Raw genomic sequence first — 22484 nt, 5'->3', positions numbered from 1 at the left:
AGCGTAGTCTTTTGTTTTACAAGCTTCATGTCTGGTATCAATTTAAAAATAAATGTCTTGTGTGTATCTATTAATAAAAGACTATTTTTAATTTTTATTTTTTTATTGTCAACACTTTCTACAATATTTATACCAATAATGAATATTAAATACATTGTTTAGAGCACATTGTAAATTTTCATTGTTATGTTGAAAACATGGATGTGATTTAAAAATATGATTCATGGTCTCATCGGAAAGTATATTAGGTTCATCTTCTACACAATCAATGCGTTTTTTCATGAATTTTTCCAAATATTTTTTTGTTTCATGATTTCTTACCAATATTGTTTCGTCTAATACGTTGTCGTGTAAAAATTTTGAAATTTCTTCATATTTTAGATGAGTATCACAAAAATGCCAAGATTGCCAATTTAAACCATGGTTTTGAACACATTGTTGTTCGATACATTTTATATATGACTTATTTATCATTGCTTCTGTTACTGGTAAAACAACCATTCTGTGTATAATGTTTTCGGTAGTAGGATCTAAAATAGCAATTTCCCTACAAAGAAATACATCTTCCCCAGGAAAAGAGAAACCTTGGATATCCACAATGAACATGTTTTCACTCTCTCGATATTCTCTAACAACAAACAAAATCTTGCAAGTGGAACGTCTTTTACATATTTTTCTATCCCCTCTTTATTATATTGCGTCACTTTTATCTATCCATGAGTTGTGAGAACTATCAAAACCTAACCACTTGACAAAAATTTTATTTTTCTTTCTCTTTAATACCTTTTCAACTAAATAACTGTCTTTATGTTTAACTTTTTGTAACTGGTCCTTATAAAATCCCCCAAGAATTTCTTCACCTTTATAGTCTTTTAAATAATATGTAATAGGGTTTCCCAGTTTTATTTTATAAACAGTGAAAATTTAATTAGACCAATTTGGATTGTATTTTTTGTCAAAAACTCCTCGATGTTTTGAAATGCGTACATGATCACCAATATGAAATTTTTGACTTTCCAAATCGACAATTTTAATGTGATTGTATACAGTGTTTAACAATAGTTTTTCATGCTTCTTCTTAACATCCACTGGTTTCATTCCTATTGTTCTGTGAACTTTATTGTTGTATTCATTAACAACTTGTAAAATATTAATCCATTTGTAGGTACCGTTGAAACTAAACTGTTTCCAAATCATTGATTTAATCGTGCGAATAACTCGCTCAGCAATCGCAGCCTTTTTCTCACTGTATACATTGTAATGATTAATATTATATTTTTTCATCAATTTTTTCATATGTGGATTAAAAAATTCAGTTCCCATATCTGTTTGAAAATTATTTGGTTTTTGCTGTTTAAACACATACTCCATACATTTGACTACTTCAACACCTGATTTATTTTTTAGTGGTAAAGCCCATAAAAATTTTGAAAAACAATTTATTACAACCAAAATATATTTGAAATTTCTGTTTGTATTTGAATATTTTTGCATATCAATCAAGTCGGCTTGGAACAAATCATTAAGAGATTTTATAATAATTCTTCGTCTTTTAAAGTTAATTCTTGCAGGTTTGTGTAACTCATTAACGATATCTCTTTTAACAGACATGATATTTATTCTATAATGTTTGCCTCTTTTAGTTCTTTAATAATTGAATTTATTTCATTTGTATGTCCTGTACGGCCAGCTAGCTGTGAAGATAGTAATAAACGTAATCGCTCTACAAGTTCATTTGGATCATCCCAGTGGACGTAATCGATTTTATTGTTGTTTACTTCCATAACCAATCCTTTACCTTCTGTTATTGGTGCAATTATTTTTTTATATTTTTCTAATCTACTACCATCTATCTGTTTACTTGATCTGTAATGCCTTCTGTGAGCATTCGTCGCTACAACTATCTTTTTATAGTTATTCTCATCTTCATCTGTAAAACTAGCTGGATATTTCTTAAACAAAAGCTCATATAAACCTGGTGTTCCCCTGTACCTTTTCTTTTTTAAAAGAATATCAGCACCATCTAAATCTATTTCAGAATTCCCAATCAGTAGCTTTTCAGATGTTTCATCAAATCGAATTCCATATTTATGATCAAATTCTTAGTTTAGAACATCAGCGTGCATATTTGTAATATATTTCCTAGGCAATGGATCATATTGATCCCAGTAGTCTACACGCGCCTGGTTAGCAATATCTTCAAATCGATTTTCAGAGTGTTTATCAATTTTAATCTGTTCTTTTATATCATCCACTTCAATGTTGTCCAATATCGATTGTTTGATTTCACTTGTTTCAAAGTCAGTAGTTTCATTATCGTCATCATCGTTTTTAATGTACCTTAAAGGTTCATCGTTTTTTGTTTCATTTTCTGGACTGGAATTTTGTGAACTATTTAACTTGTTCTCGATATTTTTCAAGTGTTTTGTAATTGGATTAAATAAATCTTCTTGGATTATTTGTCCTTGTTTTAATTGTCTTAATTTACTTTGGATGTTTCTCCGTTTAGTTATAAGTTGTCTTTTCAAATCTTTATTCATCGTAAAATGTAGGTATTCGCTTAACTTCTGAACAGCTCTGGATCAGGTCCCGAACAGGTCCTGATCAGCTTTGAACAGGTCTTGAACAGGTCCTGATCAGATTTGAACAGGTCTTGAACAGGTCTCGAACAGGTCTTGAACAGCTTTGAACAGGTCTTGAACAGGTCTCGAACAGCTTTGAACAGGTCTTGAACAGGTCTTGAACAGCTTTGAACAGGTCTTGAACAGGTCTCGAACAGGTCTTGAACAGCTTTGAACAGGTCTTGAACAGGTCTTGAACAGGTCTTGAACAGGTCTTGAACAGGTCTCGAACAGGTCTTGAACAGGTCTTGAACAGCTTTGAACAGGTCTTGAACAGGTCTTGAACAGGTCTTGAACAGGTCTCGAACAGGTCTTGAACAGGTCTCGAACAGGTCTTGAACAGCTTTGAACAGGTCTTGAACAGGTCTTGAACAGCTTTGAACAGGTCTTGAACAGGTCTTGAACAGCTTTGAACAGGTCTTGAACAGGTCTTGAACAGGTCCTGATCAGCTTTGAACAGGTCTTGAACAGCTTTCAGATTTGGTACTAGTCTAGCCCCCAATTAGACACTTATGTCAACAAGGTTATGAAAATATTTATTGTGTACAGGGTGTTAAATAAGAGTAAACTTTTTTTTTAACTTTTTATTTATACTTAAAAACCCAAAGTACAGATTTGCTTCATTAGATGAACTACAGTTAAAACATTTGAACTACATTGGTTAGAGGATTATAATTAACAATACGGTCATGTATAATTATACAATAAGCAGTTGTGTTAGCTGGGATATTCTTATTAGTTTCTATTTCTATTCTCATATCGACACTTCCTGATTTAATTGATTCATTTTGTCTGCTGCAATCAATAACAAATATCGGAGCAACAGCACAGAATTGTAACATAGTAAGGCATGGATCTCCTATGGATTTGTAATAGTACGACGGTTGAAATTGTGCATACATTTCATATGCAAGGGCATAATGTCTTTTACTAAAGTTCAAGTTCAAATTGTCATACGGGTACATTTCAGAATTTAGAAATAGCTTTAAGTTTGTAAGATTACAGTGATCAAAATAGCTGTTCTCTTCTTTTATTGCATTCTTTTTGGCAGTTTGTAGTGGAAACAAAACAAATCGTGGTCTCTCCAATAGACTGGTAGTTTTTACATTCCAGTTAAATTTCATTGTCTGAGGTAGTAGAGGAATTTCATGATATTCCCAGCTTCTATATGCAAGCTCCAAACTGGACCCATTTTCAATAAATTTATATAAACGTATCTTTTCTGAATCGGACACTTGAATATGAGGCATTTTCCATATTAATTTAAATATTTCCACTTTTGGTTTCAGTTCAGTTTCTACTGTAGACATTACTGCATTTAAATCAGTTTAACTTCTTATCAATACGAGTTCTTGGCGTATGTTAATAAGAATTTTTGTAAAATCTTCAAAAAATCCAAGTACAAGTTTGAGTGGAATACAAACATTAAAATTTCCTGCTTTATCAGCAACTGTTGGTGTGTCATTAATACTCCAACCTATACAGTTGTATCGATTAGATTCAGTTTGTGTGAACGAAGCATAGTTTTTCATTGTCGTTGTTATACCTAAATTTCTCACTCTATCTATTACACAGCCTCCAATTTCATATCGTATTTCATCAAATAAATGCATCAAACCATTATTAATAAAGCGCAAAGTATTGCTTTCTTTCCCATCATTCGTTAAACGTCCTTCAATATACAGATAACTCTCAGAAGGTAGGGTGTATATATCTTGAGTCTGAATTGGTATTCTTATTTCATCACAATGATTAAAAGTTGCATTGGCATAGGGTAAATGACTGTGCATTTCTCTACTCACAACTGAATTGTCAACCAATACACGATCTCCAATATTTAAAATGTTAAAACTCATATTCACTCTTCTTACAAGTACACCTCAAGAAAATCCCTAGTATTCTAGTATTAATAAAAAACTTTATTCTACACCAAGTATTTCTTTTCTTTTTCCCTGTCACTGTCGTTGTTGTGTTTTATTTTAAATCCTAGTGATGTTAAAAAGACTTTGTTTTCTGTTGTCAACGGTTTGAGAGTCTGCTTGTCACTAATGTTTTTATCAACACTCTTAATATTATATACACTGTCCACATCTGGATTAAATTTGCTACAGTTGTAAATTAAAACCATTATTTATACTTTTTTAAATGTAGTCTTAACGTAATAACTTCTCGTGTGAAATTAACAAGATTACCGTCCTGGTCAACTATTTTAATGAAAATTTCATCAATATATCTATTTGTGACAGGTAAATAAATTACCTTTTTTGGAATTTCCACAATTTTGTAACCCGGTAAGACATTTGGATAAAACATGTGGATGATATGACCTTGGTTTTCATTGACGTATGAATTAGTGATTAGATTACATTCCACACAAATAGAATTAACCTTTGTGATATGCACAGGATTCTCAGCTACGTGAGTCTTTAAAGGTGAGAGCCGTTTTGGTGTAAATCCCAATAAGGGAGCAATGGTATTTGGTTTTTCAAAATGGATTACTTTGTTGATTTTTATTTCACATTTGAGTGTATTGTTATTAATTCTCAATATCAAACTTGTAGGTTGATCTATATTATGATTTTTTCTAGGCACACCTTTACCAATTGTATTATTTTTTTCTTGACTCTTTCCTTTATTAATTTCTGTATCATCTTTATCTGGTGTTTGATCTACTTTTAATTCTAATTCAGTTATTTTTTCAGTTAAATAATTTGAAAGATCTTCGACTTCATAAGAACCATGTGGAATCGTTATATCGTAACCATCTATATAAAACTTGTTGTTTGTTTGGTCTACATTTGGAATTGTATTGTATGACATGAAATCTATTAAACCTAGTACATACTGTTCATTTTCGTTTAAAATAATTGGTGGGTAAATTTTTGTTGATAACACCGATTCTCTTCCAGATAACACAAAAGTGTACGACATGTTCAAACGATAATCATAGAGTAAATAAAAGAATATTCTTTTAAAAAGGGTATTTATTTAAAAAATCTAAACACAATTGTCCACAATTTACAGTGTTATAAGTTTGATAAATTTTATGATTATAAACAATTTGAGAATAACCATTTGAATTAAAGTATGATATAGCTTCCAACGGTGGTCTCAGATTACCAAAACTATCAAAATATACGACTTTGGATTTATTCTTCTTGTAAGCTGTCCAATGAGTTCCAGGACCGTGTTTATTGTCTAAATTAATAATTCCACTCTCATGTTGCCAAATTTTTTTCGGAAACCCATTTCTCATCATTACACCTCTAAAATGTGGGATTTTCATTAATTTTGCATATTTTTGTAACTCTACATTTGTCAAAGCATGTTTTGGAATTTTTATTTGATCCATTTTCTTATTCATAAAAAAGTACCCATTCCACTTTTATATGGTTTCAAGTATAAACCTTTTCCAATTGCCAGTGCTTCCATTTTACGATTATGACGTTGTTTTTCGAGTAAATCTTCTTTATCTGCTTTTGCGTCGTTAATAGTTTTCACGATAGCTGATGTACCCCCAGCAATAGTGCCCAATGCGCTCAACCCAGCAAATATCGGTATTAGAGGTAATATACCCCCAGTTTTTGGAACTTGGATTACTCGACCACGTGGTTTTTTAATGTTTTTGTAGGATTTCACAATTCGTAATGCTTGTTGAATAGCTTCCCTTAACGTTCTTGGTTTGCTTTCCAATAGTTTCTTTCTAATGTCTCGAATTACTCTCAATAAACTAAATGACTTTTGCTTTGAAATTTTTCTTTTAGAAGATGAGGAGGAGGATGTGACCTTTCTTTTAGTGCTGTTTCTTGTCTTTTTATTATTACCAACCATCTTGACTGTTTCCAACCAACTACCCATAATACACACAACAACAAGTCTTTATTAAAAAAAAAACGACAAGAGAAAATAGAGCATATATTAATTATTATTGATTACATAAAAATTTTTTAAAATCACTGTCTTCTAACGTGGTTGATTCCTTCGATTGGAAATGGTAGCGGTCTCCTTCTTAGTGGGTAATCGGCATCCCTATGGGGTTCGAAATGGTTAAGCCTCCCTAGTTGTTGTTCTTGAACACCCTCATCTCTTTGCCGATACCTACTAAATTCTCTCGTGGAGAGTCTTGTCCTGGCATTGTCTCTTTGCTTACCATGGAATTCAACAACACAACTCTTAACTCCCATTTCACTGTTTTACTTTTTCGTTGTTGAACTGTTAACACACAGCTTATTACCAACTCAGACTGAATTAGTATCACTGACTAACTGATAGATCAATTTAAAATTAACCGAATTTAAATAGTAAGAATAAAAAAATATATATTAACGTAATTGACTGACCTATTTGATCTTTATTGCAATGCAGAAAATAGTACAAAACATGTTTATCATTAAAACGTTTATTATTCCAAAATTAATTTATCATTATCTAAATAAAATGTGCTTATCTGCATATAATGTATTTTGGTGACCTATTTGACCTAAAAATGCATTGATGTCAGCGTTATCGTTAAATATGTTTATTGTATGTATAATGTGTTTTCGATGAAGAAATAAAAATTTAATCACGTTGCATAGCGTGTTGTAGATTTGCGTCAATGTATTTTTTTTTAAATGTAGTAAAAATACTTCGTGACCAATTTTATTTATATTACAAATCACATAAAATTATTTTTTATATTTATACATTATATCTTATTTTTTTAATTGCTTGGTCATCCATAGTATCGTTATCGACGTCACGTTTTCTTTTTTGAGTATTGTTCAATATTTCGTTTACATCATTTTTTGTCTTTTTAGCACCCATAATATTTTCATCACTTATTTTCCGTTTTTCCGTTTTTCTTGTGTCTCCTCTGTTTATAGAGTCAACAGCGAACTCATTTAAAATGTCTACATCCATATCATCTCTAATTTCTTTTGCTCTTTTATGATTTAAAAGCTTTTGTTGTATTTTTTGTTTATTTCTGTGCTGGATATTTTGTTTGCGTTTACTTGATTTGGAAATAGTTAATCCTTGGAGTAATAAAGTACAATGGTCTATATTTTCAGTTAGTTTTTCTAAATTATTTTTAGCTTTGTTCAATTCTTTATTACAACTTTTTGTTACAGCTTTATATTTAGTAGAACCTAGACCCATACCTAATTTCACTTTTGCTTTCATTGCACCAGCTACACCAAGTGCTGCCAATTTTTCGGAAAATGCTGTATTTTTCGATCGAAACTGTTCAAGAGCTTTTTCACCTAGAATCTTATCAGCCTTATGTCGTTTGGATAGATCTTTATTTTGAGAATATGCAATATCATGTTCACGACACGCCTCGTCTAATCCATTTATTCCCCTATCTCCTCGTGCTAGTCGTTTCTGTAATTTGGTGCCGGGTCCACAAAACCTATAACCTCCAGGGATGTGCATTTCGAAAGGTAATTTATTAATGACAGCGTTTAACATATTGGTAGCGTACTCGTAGACGATTTACAAATTAATACATAGTTATTCTAAATATAAGTCTTTATATACTTTTTCTCTTCTTCAGACAACTGACCTCACATTTCACCAAACATACTACTTGGTATATTTTTAGCACCATATCTGGATCTCAAATATTCTATGTAGTCACAGTTTATACAATTTCTATTAGATATTTCAGTCTCCCCACCACACTTTGGACATTTATACTTTACTGGTACAGGCATACTTATTTTTGGATAAATAGATGACTTGGGTTATTTTTGTCACCACCAAATTGTCTAAATATACTTTTTAAGTAACAATTTACACAAAGTGTATTTGGAATCTCAGTTTCACCACCACACTTTGTACATTTATATGTCACAGGTACAGGCATATTCAAAGGGCAAAATAAAAATGAGCTTTATGTTATATTTACAGCTATTTTATTATTCTAATTTTTTATCATGCGATTACATTATTTTTTATTGTTGCGGTCTCTGTCTCTTTACATACATTCTACTAGGTATATTTTTAGCACCACTCTCTTCCTTGTACACCTCTTCCAATTCTCAATTTATACACAGGTCATTTCGTTCTTCAGTGTCACCCCCACACTTTGGACATTTATGTTTCACAGGAACAGGCATATTTATTGTTCTCACTCACAATTTATTTGTTGTTGTCGTTGATTCTCTGAAAAATGGGATAAACTCTTTCTACAAAGGCACAATCGGGACTAAATTTTTTGTGATCTTCGATTATATTGTCATTTGATTCCCATTTGTAAATCTCTACGCCACACTTGAAACACTTTACTATATCTTCCACTTGGAGAAAGTAAAATCCACAAGCAGCTAACTCTATTTCAAATTTATTCCCCTTCCAATTGTTAAAAGTTGAGAGCCTTGAATAAAACTCGTCTAGCATGTACACCTCAAGACACATCTTGATTACTGACAAAATTTTGCTGGATACATTTATTTAAAATAAATAACTTGTTTCAAAACAAATAAAATTTATAGTATCAATCCAATATTGTTTTATTTACATCTACCCACATATATCATTAAAATATATATACACAATAAAGCATTTATGTGATACATAGTTATTTTTCCTTTTCCTACAAGTTTCAAAAGTAAAGATAAGACTAGGCAGGCTAGGCTAGGCAGGCTATACAGATATATCTAAGCATCGTACACAAAAAAAAAATTTTGACGCAACAACACCTAAAATATTTCCAAGTCTCAATACAAAATTTATTTTTTCGATCACCCTGTACAAATTTAACGAAAAGAAGAGGAGATGAAGCGATAAGCGATGAGTTTTGCACTCGACATACAAGGTGGTCCGTTCCACTCAAAGACACCCCCCCTGGTCATTGTCGACCGATTCTTTTACTTCTTCAGGACAGGTAAGACAAAGAAGAGACAAGTGTAAAAACATACAGGTAACGTAGGTGACAATTCTTCGGCTGAGAAGAAGAGATCTAGAGATAAGCGACTAGTTCTTACGACCCTCTGGTCATTGTCGATCACTTCTTCGGGAGAGAAGAAGAAGAGATCAAGCGATAAGCGACCAGTTCTTACAACCCTCTGGTCATTGTCGATCACTTCTTGTACTTCTTGTACACCCCCAAGGTCAAATCATGGCATCGATACCTTCACATCGGAGACCCTGATGGACAGGTTACCAAAGTGATTCAGGACCCCGCTTCCTTATCTACTTTTATTGTTGTCGGAATTTTTGAACATAAATAAATAAACAGTACAACATGAACGTAAGTACATTCCTATTTAAAATGTATAATATAATCATTAAAATATAAACATTTTTATTATTCTTTTTATATTGAAATAATAAAACCACGTTCGTCATTTTTGGTCTATGTTCTTAAAAATTTTCTGGTGGATAATTTAAACAATCTTTAAAACTAACAAGCATGTAAATGTAGGATATTAAATTTGTAATTTTTTTAGATATTCGAGCAGAATGAACTTAGTTCTTCAAGTGATGAATAGTATTTAATCGTCGCATTAAGCACAAAAATGAAAATTATTTAGAGGAAATCATTCCACGGTATCGAGATGAAGAATTTATGGAACATTTCAGACTTAGCAGACATATTGCTCAAGAATATTAAGTTAAATTAAGTGCAATAGACTATACATTGATTTTTTTGTGGTTTACTGGTCATGAAGCAACATCATACAGGGATGTGTCTGATAGATTTTGTATATCAATCAGCACATTAAGAAAAGTTATTCAGCGGATAACATATTTTCTAAGTAATTTAAGCCCTGAAATAATATTGTGGCCAACTCAAGAGGAGCAGTTACATATAATGGAACAATTTTCAACCAATGCTTCTCCTCTTGGCCAAACTCTATCTCAAAAATGTGGCGATAATTATATTTTAGGAGACAGTGGTTATCCTTGTAAACAGAATTTACTGACTCCATTTAAAGATTTAGGTAATCTAACAGCAAGACAACGCAATTATAACTATCGCTTATCAAAAACTCGTATTGTAGTTGAACACTGCTTGGCAGTAATGAAACAAAAATTTCGCCAGTTGTATCATTTAAAATTAAGGGATGATCATGATATTGCCAATTTTATTAGAGCTTGCTGTGTATTACACAATCTGGGGCTAGAAGATGATTTTCCAGACAGAAATCAAGATGCTCCAGATGATGCAGCTATTGTTGAAGATTATGTGGAAGGCATGGATAACGTGAGACTAGCAGAAAATGTTGAACGTAGAGAAGGTTTCCAAAGAGAAATGAAATTTTAAACATTCTGCCATTTAACTAATATTGCTTTTTTTCTAATAATTTAATAAAAATGTATAAAATATAAAAAATTTTCATTCAGAACAAATTACACCTGAAACATTGTATTTGTTAAACTGAAATTTCACAATTTGCATCAATGTTTGGTTTTGATTTGCCCTTCCTTAATAAAAATTTGAAATAATGAATTATTAGTTTATTACCAAAAAAAAATAGAATAAAAACATGTTAAAGTAAAGGAAGTACACCAGAGTGCAAAATCATTCTAGATTAAAAATAAAATTCCTGTTTTCTAAACAAAACTTAATACTAAACATTCATACACAGTTCAAAGATGACTAATTAAAAATAACAATAAATAGTATTCACACTGGTCTTTTATTTAAAATTTCAATCAAAAGCTGATTTGTCTCTTTTTGCACTTCTATTTGTTCTTTTATTAAAATATTCCTCTTTTCTTTCGCCTCTTGTTTCTTAATTTCCAATTGATACAATTTCTCAAATTTCTCTTTTTCAAAACTTAATTTTTCCTTGTGCCTTTGTTGTTTTTCTTTCCTGATCATCTCTAATATTTCGCTATTTTTCCCAGCACTTTTCCTGTTTCTGCTAACTACTTTCAGTTTTCTTTGGATCTTAGAAGGGCCAGCATTTTCCGTGTCTACTACCATGGGTTCTATTGCAGGCTCCGTTGATTGTGATTCTTCAACAGGATTTAAAATATTTGATCTTGTCGATGTTGACAATAAAACTGTAGGTGAAATATTTTTTTTTACCCAAGATCTCTTCCATTGGTCCCAAATACTCAAACTCTCTCTGGCCTGCTCCTGTCTGGTTCTTATTGTCCACAAACTTCTTGTAGTTGCGTTCAACTACTCTCCACCTATTCTCACATTGAGAGGGAGAAGTGGATATACCAAAATTTTCTTTTAATTTTTCTGCAATTAATCGCCACATTTTTTTACAGTTTTTTACTTTCACTGTACCCACTAAATTTCTGAACTCTTTATACATTTACAAGAGTAACAGAGTCGACTTTGTTGTCCACATAAAATTTTTCACATCCTCATTCTCGGAAATATTTCCTTCAATGGACCGTGGGTAATCGTGGTCTGTAGGAAGAATTATAAATTGTTGTATTTCGTCCATTTTTCAAAATATATAAGTAAAAAATCTTTTGTTTAATAACCAATACGTCTAGCGTCTATATCACCTATTATAACATAACCTTTCTATATTGACATTTATCGAACGCGTTTGGCTTCTGTCAATTTTGACAAGAATTGACAGACCAAATTATCTGTTCGCAGAGCATCAAAATTTGCAACTAGTTTCTTACAGTTTCCAATCATACCTGCGCAGTGTGTAATTGCCAACCGATTGGAAATTTGTCTGTACGAACAAACCCAATTACTGTGAGTTGGCCATGATTGATTTGTCAGAAACTGACAATTTGACATTATTGTTTATTAATTTAGTATCGAAATAACGACACATAAAAGAAAACAATTTATTTCAAATAAAATTTATAAAAAATAACTTACCGAAAATTAAAAAAAATAACAACCCATAAAAAAATAAAAAACAACAGTAATTTTAACTTATCTTACTTAAACCTAGAACCACAAGGTGGCGTCGCCCGCGACCGACGAATTCTACTATCCGCTCTTAAACTGATTTCATTGTCCGGACGCAGCTAAGCATCTATCTACCTTTCGCATTTTTAGTTACCAGTTGATCGTTGAGTAGGTTAGTGCACCAGTTTCTGTCAGTTTTGAGATTTACACTAGCGGTCGCATACGACGCCACCTTGTTATTTACGTTTGGAATTTTAAGGCGGTAAATATGAAGGTTTTGTTAAAATTATTTATTTATTTATTTCTTACAATTGTTGCATAGTGTGTAGTATAAGGATGGACTCAAAGAGGCCTAAATTAGATGTAGCTACACCCGGTTGCAGCAATGGCTATAAGAGAAGACGGCCTTTGACGCAATTTAAGTTAGAACAATTGGCGAACGAAGGTTTTAGCGACTCAGATGAGTTTGTAGAAAGCGATGAGAGTGAAACTAAAGACAACATAGATTGGATGTCGAAAGGATACGCAGGATGATGAATTTGATGCCTTAATTCCAGACAATCCTGATGTCTCTCCGGAAATTGCAGCAGAAAGTACAAATAAGTCCAAAACAAAAAGTATTATATATGCTAAAAATGGGCGTAGGTGGTGTCTAAATAGTTTCCATAGCAAAAATACCAGGGTTTCGAAAAAAAAACTTGGTTCTTCACTCGCCAGGACCGAAAGGAACAGCAAAAGATATGGTAGATCCAAAAAAAATTTAGAGTTTATTTTTTAGCAAAGAACTGGTGGATATAATTGTAAAGTTCACTAATGAGGAAATCGAAAGAAAGAAAATTAGATATAAGAGCGAGCAATGGTATCTTGGAGCAACGGATAGTGTCGAAATACGAGTGTTGTTTGGACTGTTATATTTAAGCGGTGTTTTAAAAAATGCCCATATCACACAGTGATTTATGGTCACCAATTTTTGGACCTGTTCTCTTTAGGACAACCAAGAACAAGAACCGTTTTGAACTTCTGATCAACTGTTTACGGTTTGATAATAAGAAAACGAGAGAAGACAGAAGAAAGATTGATAAATTTGCAGCTATCAGGGATATTTGGGATATGTTCGAGAAATCCTGTAGACAAATGTACACTCCATCGGAATATGTAACAATTGATGAGACGCTTTTAGGATTTAGAGGCCGTTATCCCTTCAAGATGTATATCCCAAATAAGCCCGATAAATATGGTCTCAAACTCGTTACGATGTGTGATGCGAAAACATATTATATTTCCTCTGCTAAACCTTATATTGGAAGGAGAAAAGAAAAGTCAATGTTCGATTCCAACACAATACGTGCTTGAGCTTACAACAGATATTTATGGGACAAATAGAAATTGCACTATGGACAATTGGTTTACCTCGTACGAAGCCGCAGAAAAATTACAGGAAAAGAATTTAACGCTGGTACGAACAATCAGAAAAAGTAAACCTGATATTCCAAAGCAATTAGTGGAAACAAACGGAAAACTTATTGATTCATCTTTGTTTGTTTTTGACGAAAACAGCACGTTAGTTTCTTACGTGCCTGCATGTAACTGCAAAACAAAATTACAGAAACGGTCCGCTTTTCTGAAACATTTATCACATTCCCTTGTAAAATATTATTTCAAACAAAGAATGACCAATACACGCCTCCCAAGAGAAATTAGGAATGATATTCGTAAATTTCTGAATTGCGAAGAAGAACAAGGAACTACACAAAAGATAAATGATTTATTAGGCCGATGTGACTTCTGTCCCCGAAAAAAGAACAGAAATGCTTGAAATAAATGTGAACATTGCCATAAAAGTGTATGCTCCGAACATCGCCTTAGCATTTGTGTAGATTGTCAATGACTTTTTTTTTGTAAAAATTCTATTATCTTTTTTATTTTACCAGTTTAAACACACTTTTTGATAAAAACATTTGGTGACGCAATATTTTCTTTAGTTTTATAGTTTAAGTTACGAATACGGCACATTTTTAAATTTTCTAATAATTGTTATAACTTTGGTGTTAGTAAATCTCAATTTCAGTATCTAATGTTAATTAATACCTATTAAACACACTTTTTACCGTAGCAACTAAAGTTATAAATAGCAGGGATTTAAATATAAAGAGCGGGTTTATCTGTCTTATATGACGCCACCTTGTTGCTAACGTTCCGCAAATTCCACCTTGTGGTACTAGGGTTAAGTAAGGTGTTCAAAATGACCTCCCAAAATATCTATCTTATATACTAAAACGCTAAGCCCTTTTCTTGTCCACGACTTTACTCAAAAACCATATTAGATAATTAAAATATTTTTTCGGAATATTATTAGTATTACGTATGAGATTGTCAAAATATACTGTTGGTACAAAAATTCACTTCCGGTTTTGAGATGACCGGAAGTTAAAATTTACTTTAAGTTTTAGACCCCACAATGTATATATGGATCGAAAGGTCTCGTCGAGACGAATCTAAATATGTACTTCCGGTTACGATCCGACACCGGAAGTGATCCGAAACGCGCATAAAACGTCAAGATAGAGCAAATCTGACACCGGATTCGTGATCAGAATGCAAAATTAACTGCTAAATGATATCCATGTCGACATTTGATCAACTAATAATTGCATTCCGGTTTTGAGGTCGACTTCCGGTTTCGTTTTTATTAGTCAAATCAATAGAGAATTCAACGTAGAGTTCAAAAATGTAAGTTCACGAAATTATCATTTATAGTTTTTGAGTTATTGATAAAAATATTTTTACTTCCGGTAGATTTTTTTAAATTATAAAACTTTTTTAAAAAACTCGATGTCGAGTTGGTCCGCTAGTACATACTTGAAAGCGATAATTGAAAGTGTTGCTTATATTACTAAGCATTTGTAAAGAAATATTTTGAAATGGAATTCGGATTCTATTTTTCATATCATCCCTTGTTGTTGGAGCTATTTTATGTACTTTGTTTTAACGTAACCCCAAAATATGAGTCCATTTTCTTGACTTCTGGTGACCTTGGGGGGTCACCTTACCGGTCCATCCCTTCCGATCCATCTTTCACCAAACTGATCATTAAGTTCACCACGTACTAATTCGTTGTGGTGCGCAGGAGCACCGTCATGTAGAAACCACATTTGTTCACGTATATTAAGTTGAACCTTTTCTAATAATATCGGTAACTGATTTACGATAAAATCTAAATAAATCTCACCATTTAAGTTATCTTCAAAAAAATATGGTCCTACTACATGTTTACCGACAATACCTCCCCACACATTAAGAGACCATCTTGTTTGACTATTTGTTACTATGTGGTATGGATTACTTGTTGAATAGTAGTGAAAGTTATGCTCATTAACAGAATCGTTATGATGGAATGTAGCTTCATCACCAAATAGGACATAATCAAAAAAATCTCTCTGCTCATTAATTTTTTCTAAGGCCCATTCACAAAATAATACTCGTTTCTGAAAATCATCATTATTTAATTATTGGTGCTTTTAAATATGATAAGGGTGCATCTTGTTTTTAGATAGAATGTTTTGAACAGAGCTAGAACTAAGTTCTTGTTCATTGGAAATACTCCTTATACTTGTGTGTGGGTTTTCTCTAACTGCCATCAACCCACTCATTTCGTTTTCCTCTGTCACACTAGTTTTTGTTCGTTCATGTTTTTCATAATTCACTAAACCAGTGGGGTTAAATCGATCTTTTAATTTTTCAAATGTATCTTGTCTACGTTGCCGCCTATCTGGAAACCGTTCTTGATAAATTCTAGCTGATAGTAATGAATTTTTATTGCATTCCCCCAATATCCAGATCATATCTACCATTTCATCAGTAGTAATATTCATTATTGCTAATTTAAATTGAATTAATTACTGAATAATAATTATTGCTACTTTACGGTGTACCCAATACTGAATTAATCAACAAGAATGTCAAACTGTCCGTTTCTGACAAATCAATCATGGCCAACTCACAATAATTATTGGTAAACGTTAAAATATCTACCAAATAAATACTTTGGTGGAAACATAAAAATATCAAAAAAACTGATAACTTTAGGTATAGAGAGTACTTCATAAAATTTAAAGGACGATATTACTTTTCGATAGTGATATAAAATACATTGTGTTCTATTTAAAATTACCAAGAAAATAATGTACTTGCATTTTGACTTACCCTGTATTTGATTTAACGAATATTAGGAAAACGAATATGTTTTATAATTTTTATCAATTACTAAAAAACTATGGTCGCAATAGATCCATGTTCATATACTCCTTTTTAATTATACAGGGAGTTAAACTTGATACGATTTTCAGGTAATATTGGTTATAACTTTTTAAATACCCGGTATAACGTAATAAAACTTTACATTGTTGCGATGTGGAAGTGAAGCAGATTTAAAATTTAAAATAAAATACAGGGTGTTCTGTTTAAAAAACATAAGTTTTTTTTGTAAATTTTACTATAACAGATCTACTGAGCTTCATCACATTAATCAATCACCCTGTATATATATATATATATTATATATATATATATATATATATATATATATATATATATATATATATATATATATTATATATATGTATTATATATATTGTTATGATGTATTGTTTGTTTGAATGATGAGCAATGAGTATTTTTAATAATATAATATATAGGGTTTTTATCGCGGTTCTCAAAGAATTAGTTTGTAAGTACTTTTTAAAATTATCTTTATTATAACTACTATGAAACACACATATATATCTAACCTAGCCAATGTAAATTTAAAATAAACTATCTTTAAATTGATATTCTTATAAAACTAATTAAATTCTATAGACAATGTAAAATTTAAATAAACTATCTTCAAAATTGAAACTGTTATGACACTAACTAAATTATATTAACAAAATTTTGTACCTTTCTTTCACTGAATGCCTAAATGAACTGTTTTCCACTATATAGATTCTAATCACCACTGAATGTCTTCGTACTTCGGTTATCCTTGTTTTTGTGAAATTACTTTTTCCAATTATCAGCTTCTACCAATTTAAGATATATTTTTCTTCACTAGCATTTATAAACCACCAAGCAAATCAGCAAAACAGCATTTATATTTATTCTTCTTTTCAATATACCAATATCCAATTACTATAAGTTGATTTATACTAATCTCCCATCATAATATAATTTTAATTTCTTCCAATATACTTCTAATATACTTTTTTTAATCTTCAATAATTATTTGTGTATAATTATAAATGTGCATTAAAATATATGCATAATTTTTAATCTTCATTTAACTCACTATATTAAACAATTGGACTATTTGTAACTGATTCACTGACTCCAACTAACTTTCATATTTCTTACTAAACTTTTCTGACTGCCTTCTTGAAAATTCTGAACAATTTACTTCACTAACTAAATGGGTCTACTAACTTTCATAATAAACTGGACTCATAGTAACTGTAACTCATAACTGATCGCCTCTAATCCAAATCACCGGGTATTTATATCTTTTTTTCTGTTCTAGAATCATCTGGAAATAAATCATGTTCCATTTGTTCTATTAAATACATGTCTGAATTTTCTGGAACAAACCATTTCGCAAACATGGCCATCTCCGGTGATCCAGAGAATTCCATTCTTTTCTATTAATAATTTTGTTGACATTTAGGCTTTTCAGATCAGAATAAACATTTAAATCATTAAATATATATAAATTAAACATTTTAAACTAACATTATTATTATAACCCCACTTTATATTCGTATTATGATTAATTTCTGTCTGTCAATTTACTGTATAGTTGGTTGCCTATGCACATGGCTCACTTAAATATATTTACAACATTAAACTACAACTTTTTACAATTATTATATGCTAGTTTATTAAAATGCCCTCACATAAATATATTTTTATAAAATTCTCTAGTATATAACTTATTTAAAATAATCAAATACTTTTTTATATCTAATATTATCTAATGTGTAACTTATAAATTAATTTTTTAAATAATATCATTTCAACACCCCAAAATTAAATTTAAAATAAATAATTTACTTATTATTTTTTTAAATATTAATTTTCTTATCCACATACCTTAGTAATTATAATAAATGAAATAATTTAATTTCCTATTTTAATTGTTCTATCAAATACATCCCTGTTCGCTGTCTATGTCAAAGCAGAGAACAACGGAGCACAGTTCGGCTATTCTATGGTCAAACTCTCATGTCAAATAGAAGTTTCTGTGTTTATATTTTACAATTACAATGTATAAAGATAATCTAAGTGTCCATATTGTTTTAAGTTTATTTATAGACAAAATCTAGGAATTCCTTCAATTCAACAGGCTTTCATCCATATGAATTGGTAAGTTTTATACTTTATTATATTAGAAAGACATTTATTTATAGAATCAATTTTGTATCTAACCCAAAATTATGATTTTTAGGGTACAAAATAATTTCCATATGTATCAGACAATAAATATGATGTCAAATTGATTCAAAATAATGAAATCTACCATCTATTTAACAAATCAAGTCTATTGAATAAAATGGATATATCAGTAAGCTGTTAGTGTTAAGTTTATAACCTAGATATATCACTACTTTTTGAAAAATTGTATATTTTTCTTGATTTATTTTTAGTCCAACTTTGTCTAATCTATTTATTATAATTTTTAGGTGTTTCTCATGATCTTCAGCAGTTTTAGAAAAAATTAATATATCATCAATGTAGTGAATTACAAAATGTTCATATTGATCCAGAATATCATGAAGACATCTACATAAAGCACTGCAAGATGATTGAAGTCCAAATGGTACTACTTTGAATTGATATACTACTCCATCTATCTGAAATCCTGTATTCTGTCTACTTTTTCTTTCTAGAGGTATTAACCAAAAACTATGCTGTAAATCGATTTTGGTGAAAAATGACATTTCTGTAATTCTTTCTACTATTCCATCTTCTAACATAATATTAATTGTTTTGTTTACTTCTTCTCTGTATTTATATGGTATTGGGTATGATTTTGTTTTAAAATCTTTTTCTTCTTTAACTTTTATACTATGGATATAATTTTGTGCAATTCTATTTTCTTTATTGACAAGTCCCTTGTGTTGCTGCAATATGGAAACGACTATTGATTTATATTCTTCAGGGCAATTTAAAACTTTCATCATATCTTCTTCTTTACAAATAACATTATTCTTCATTATGTACTCATTATTCCTTGCTTCCAATTTTACCACTACACCTCGTAGGCATCCATCTGCTTAAAATTTCCATTCCTTAAATATTCACTACAATAATTATTCTTTACATTCTTTTGGGACATTTCCCTATCATCAAAATACATTTCTTCTTCATAAACATCATTATTTTCTTTTAATAATATCCTATCAACTCTTATTCCTTCTTCTACCTCATCTTTCTGCATAAATTTAATTATTTGCCCTTCCAAAGTTACCATTTTTTCTTCAAAATCTATCTTTACTTTCTTCTTTTCCAATTCATCATTTCCCATTAATATATCAACACATAAATCCTTGACAATAAATCCTTGCATATTAATTTCTTTATTAAGAATATTAATTTTAAAATTGGCTAGTTTATCAATTTCACCCAACTTCTTATTATTTGCACCAACAATTTTAATTTTTGGAATCTTTATTATATCTGATAATTTTAATGTATTAAAAATAAAATTCTCCGAGACTAAAGTACTTTCTGAACCAGTATCTATCATAATTTTAATCATTTTATTTTTGGCCAAAGCATTTATATAAATTAAATTAATAGAGTCAATAATTTTATCCTCATCTAAAGAAATAAATTCAGAAGGTTTTTCATAATAGCAATGGCCTAACTTGTAATTCAGAAAGTTTACTGCACAAAATTTTGATTATTAGAATTGTCAGATGGTATCTGACCACTTGGATCTGATGTCCTATGTCTTTCCCTACTATGACTTCTACTCACATTTTCTTGCCTTGTACTATTTCGTTCCCTGTCTTCGCAGCTCCTATTCTTTCGAACACAATTTATCTGTCTGTTATAATTAGGTCGTTCTGTATTTCTTCTATTGTTAAAATCTTGTCTATTATTATTAGTACTGTTATTAAAATGTTGTTTATTATAACTAGTATTGTTATTACAATTTTGTCTATTTTGATTACTGTTATTATTATTAAAATTTTGTAAATTATTACCATACCTAGTGTTATTGTTATATGATTGTCTATATTGTTGATTATCATTTTTATTATATTGAAAGTTATTATTGTTTTTTCTGTTGTTATTATTACTTATCATATTGCCTCTTTGTATTCTTTGAATAAAATTAATAAAACTATCTATTGTTTGAATCTTTTGTACAGTTACTGTTTGGACAACATCAACATCAAAATGTCTAGATACATTTAAGACTGTTTCATCCTCTCTAAGTGGTGGTTCTAAATATTTTGCAACTGTTATCAGTTTTAATACATAATCTACCATATTTGATTTTAAATTGTGATTATACTTTCCAAAATATAGAATTTCTCTAAACTTTGCTTGCTCTAATTCACCCCAATAATAATTTAAAAATTTATTTTCAAATGTTTGAAAGTTATCTAAATCATTTTCAATACTAGCAAACCAAGTTGCTGCATTGTCATTTAATGTCATTCTAATATAATCTTTAATATCATTAATATTATTCACAAATCTTAATTTATGTTTTAAACTATTTATGTATACTCTAGGATGCAAATTTTTTATATTACCAGAGAATTTAATCCCAGTCTCATTTGTTAAATTTAAGTAAGGTCTCCCTATGTCTCTCATTTGTGAAATATCATCTATTTTCTGTTCCACATTTCTTATTTGATTACTATTTATTTGGATATTTTGTTGTATATCGTCTTATTTTTCTTCTGTGTTTCTCCTGTCTTCGTTAATTTTTACTTCTAAGTTACATTTCTGCAACTCTATTTTCTGTTCTATATCTATCTTATTATCTTGAATAATCCTCTTTACTTCTGTCCTCTCATTGTCTATCCTTTTCTTGTAGTCATTCCGTATACTTTTTATTTCATTTGCTACTTTTTTCTCTGCAGTTTCAAGTTTTTTATCCATTTGTTTTTGTATTTGCTTTACAATTTTATTATTATTATCTTCTATTTTCTTTTCTAATTTTCTATAATTCTCTTCCATTTTCTGTTCTATTTTTTTATGTCTTCTTTGACTTCTTTTGAATTCTCTTCCATTTTTTTCGTATTCTCTTCCATTTTTTTCGTATTCTCTTCCATTGTCTTGTTCATCTGCATCATTAATGACATCAAAGCTGCCATATTGACATTTTCCTCTCTTTCTGGATTCATTTCTGCAGTATCTTGTGGAACTTGAACTAAACTCTCCTCTTGTATAGGTTGTGTTTCTACTTCCACATCTTCTTCATTCTTTTTGCTTCTTGTACCTTTCTTTCCTTGAGACATTTTGAGACTTTACTTGTTCAAATATAATTAAAAATAAAATCTATAATTTTTGCTTTCTAATGAAAATTAATTTAATTATGTGAGAGCACTTATCTTCCCAAACTAATTCTTTTAAATAGAGAGCCACCGCGTTGGGTGCCAAATTTGTTATGATGTATTGTTTGTTTGAATGATGAGCAATGAGTATTTTTAATAATATAATATATAGGGTTTTTATCGCGGTTCTCAAAGAATTAGTTTGTAAGTACTTTTTTAAATTATCTTTATTATAACTACTATGAAACACATATATATCTAACCTAGCCAATGTAAATTTAAAATAAACTATCTTTAAATTGATATTCTTATAAAACTAATTAAATTCTATAGACAATGTAAAATTTAAACAAACTATCTTCAAAATTGAAACTGTTATGACACTAACTAAATTATATTAACAAAATTTTGTACCTTTCTTTCACTGAATGCCTAAATGAACTGTTTTCCACTATATAGATTCTAATCACCACTGAATGTCTTCGTACTTCG

General features: G+C 30.3%; 1 protein-coding gene and 1 long non-coding RNA gene across 2 annotated transcripts; one reads left to right on the top strand and one right to left on the bottom strand.

The window, feature by feature from the left end:
* Positions 1 to 3949: 3949 nt before the first annotated feature.
* LOC140444419 (uncharacterized) lies at positions 3950 to 4477 on the bottom strand. The gene has a single exon (XM_072536172.1). The coding sequence runs from the start codon at positions 4475 to 4477 to the stop codon at positions 3950 to 3952; it is 528 nt and encodes a 175-aa protein (XP_072392273.1).
* A 14271-nt stretch (positions 4478 to 18748) lies between these two features.
* Positions 18749 to 19239, top strand: LOC140442680 (uncharacterized). The gene is made up of 3 exons (XR_011951105.1): positions 18749 to 18840; positions 18923 to 19046; positions 19158 to 19239. It is a non-coding gene; the product is annotated as an uncharacterized lncRNA (long non-coding RNA).
* The last annotated feature ends 3245 nt before the right edge of the window (positions 19240 to 22484 follow it).

Source organism: Diabrotica undecimpunctata, chromosome 6, assembly GCF_040954645.1.
Source record: "Diabrotica undecimpunctata isolate CICGRU chromosome 6, icDiaUnde3, whole genome shotgun sequence".
Lineage (NCBI taxonomy): Eukaryota > Metazoa > Arthropoda > Insecta > Coleoptera > Chrysomelidae > Diabrotica > Diabrotica undecimpunctata.
Note: the sequence above shows the minus strand (reverse complement) of the source record. Positions and strands in the feature narration are given on the sequence as shown.

Bases quoted from the DNA above. Each gene is read 5' to 3' on its own strand.
- LOC140444419 (XM_072536172.1), bottom strand. From the start codon at position 4,477: ATGAGTTTTAACATTTTAAATATTGGAGATCGTGTATTGGTTGACAAT.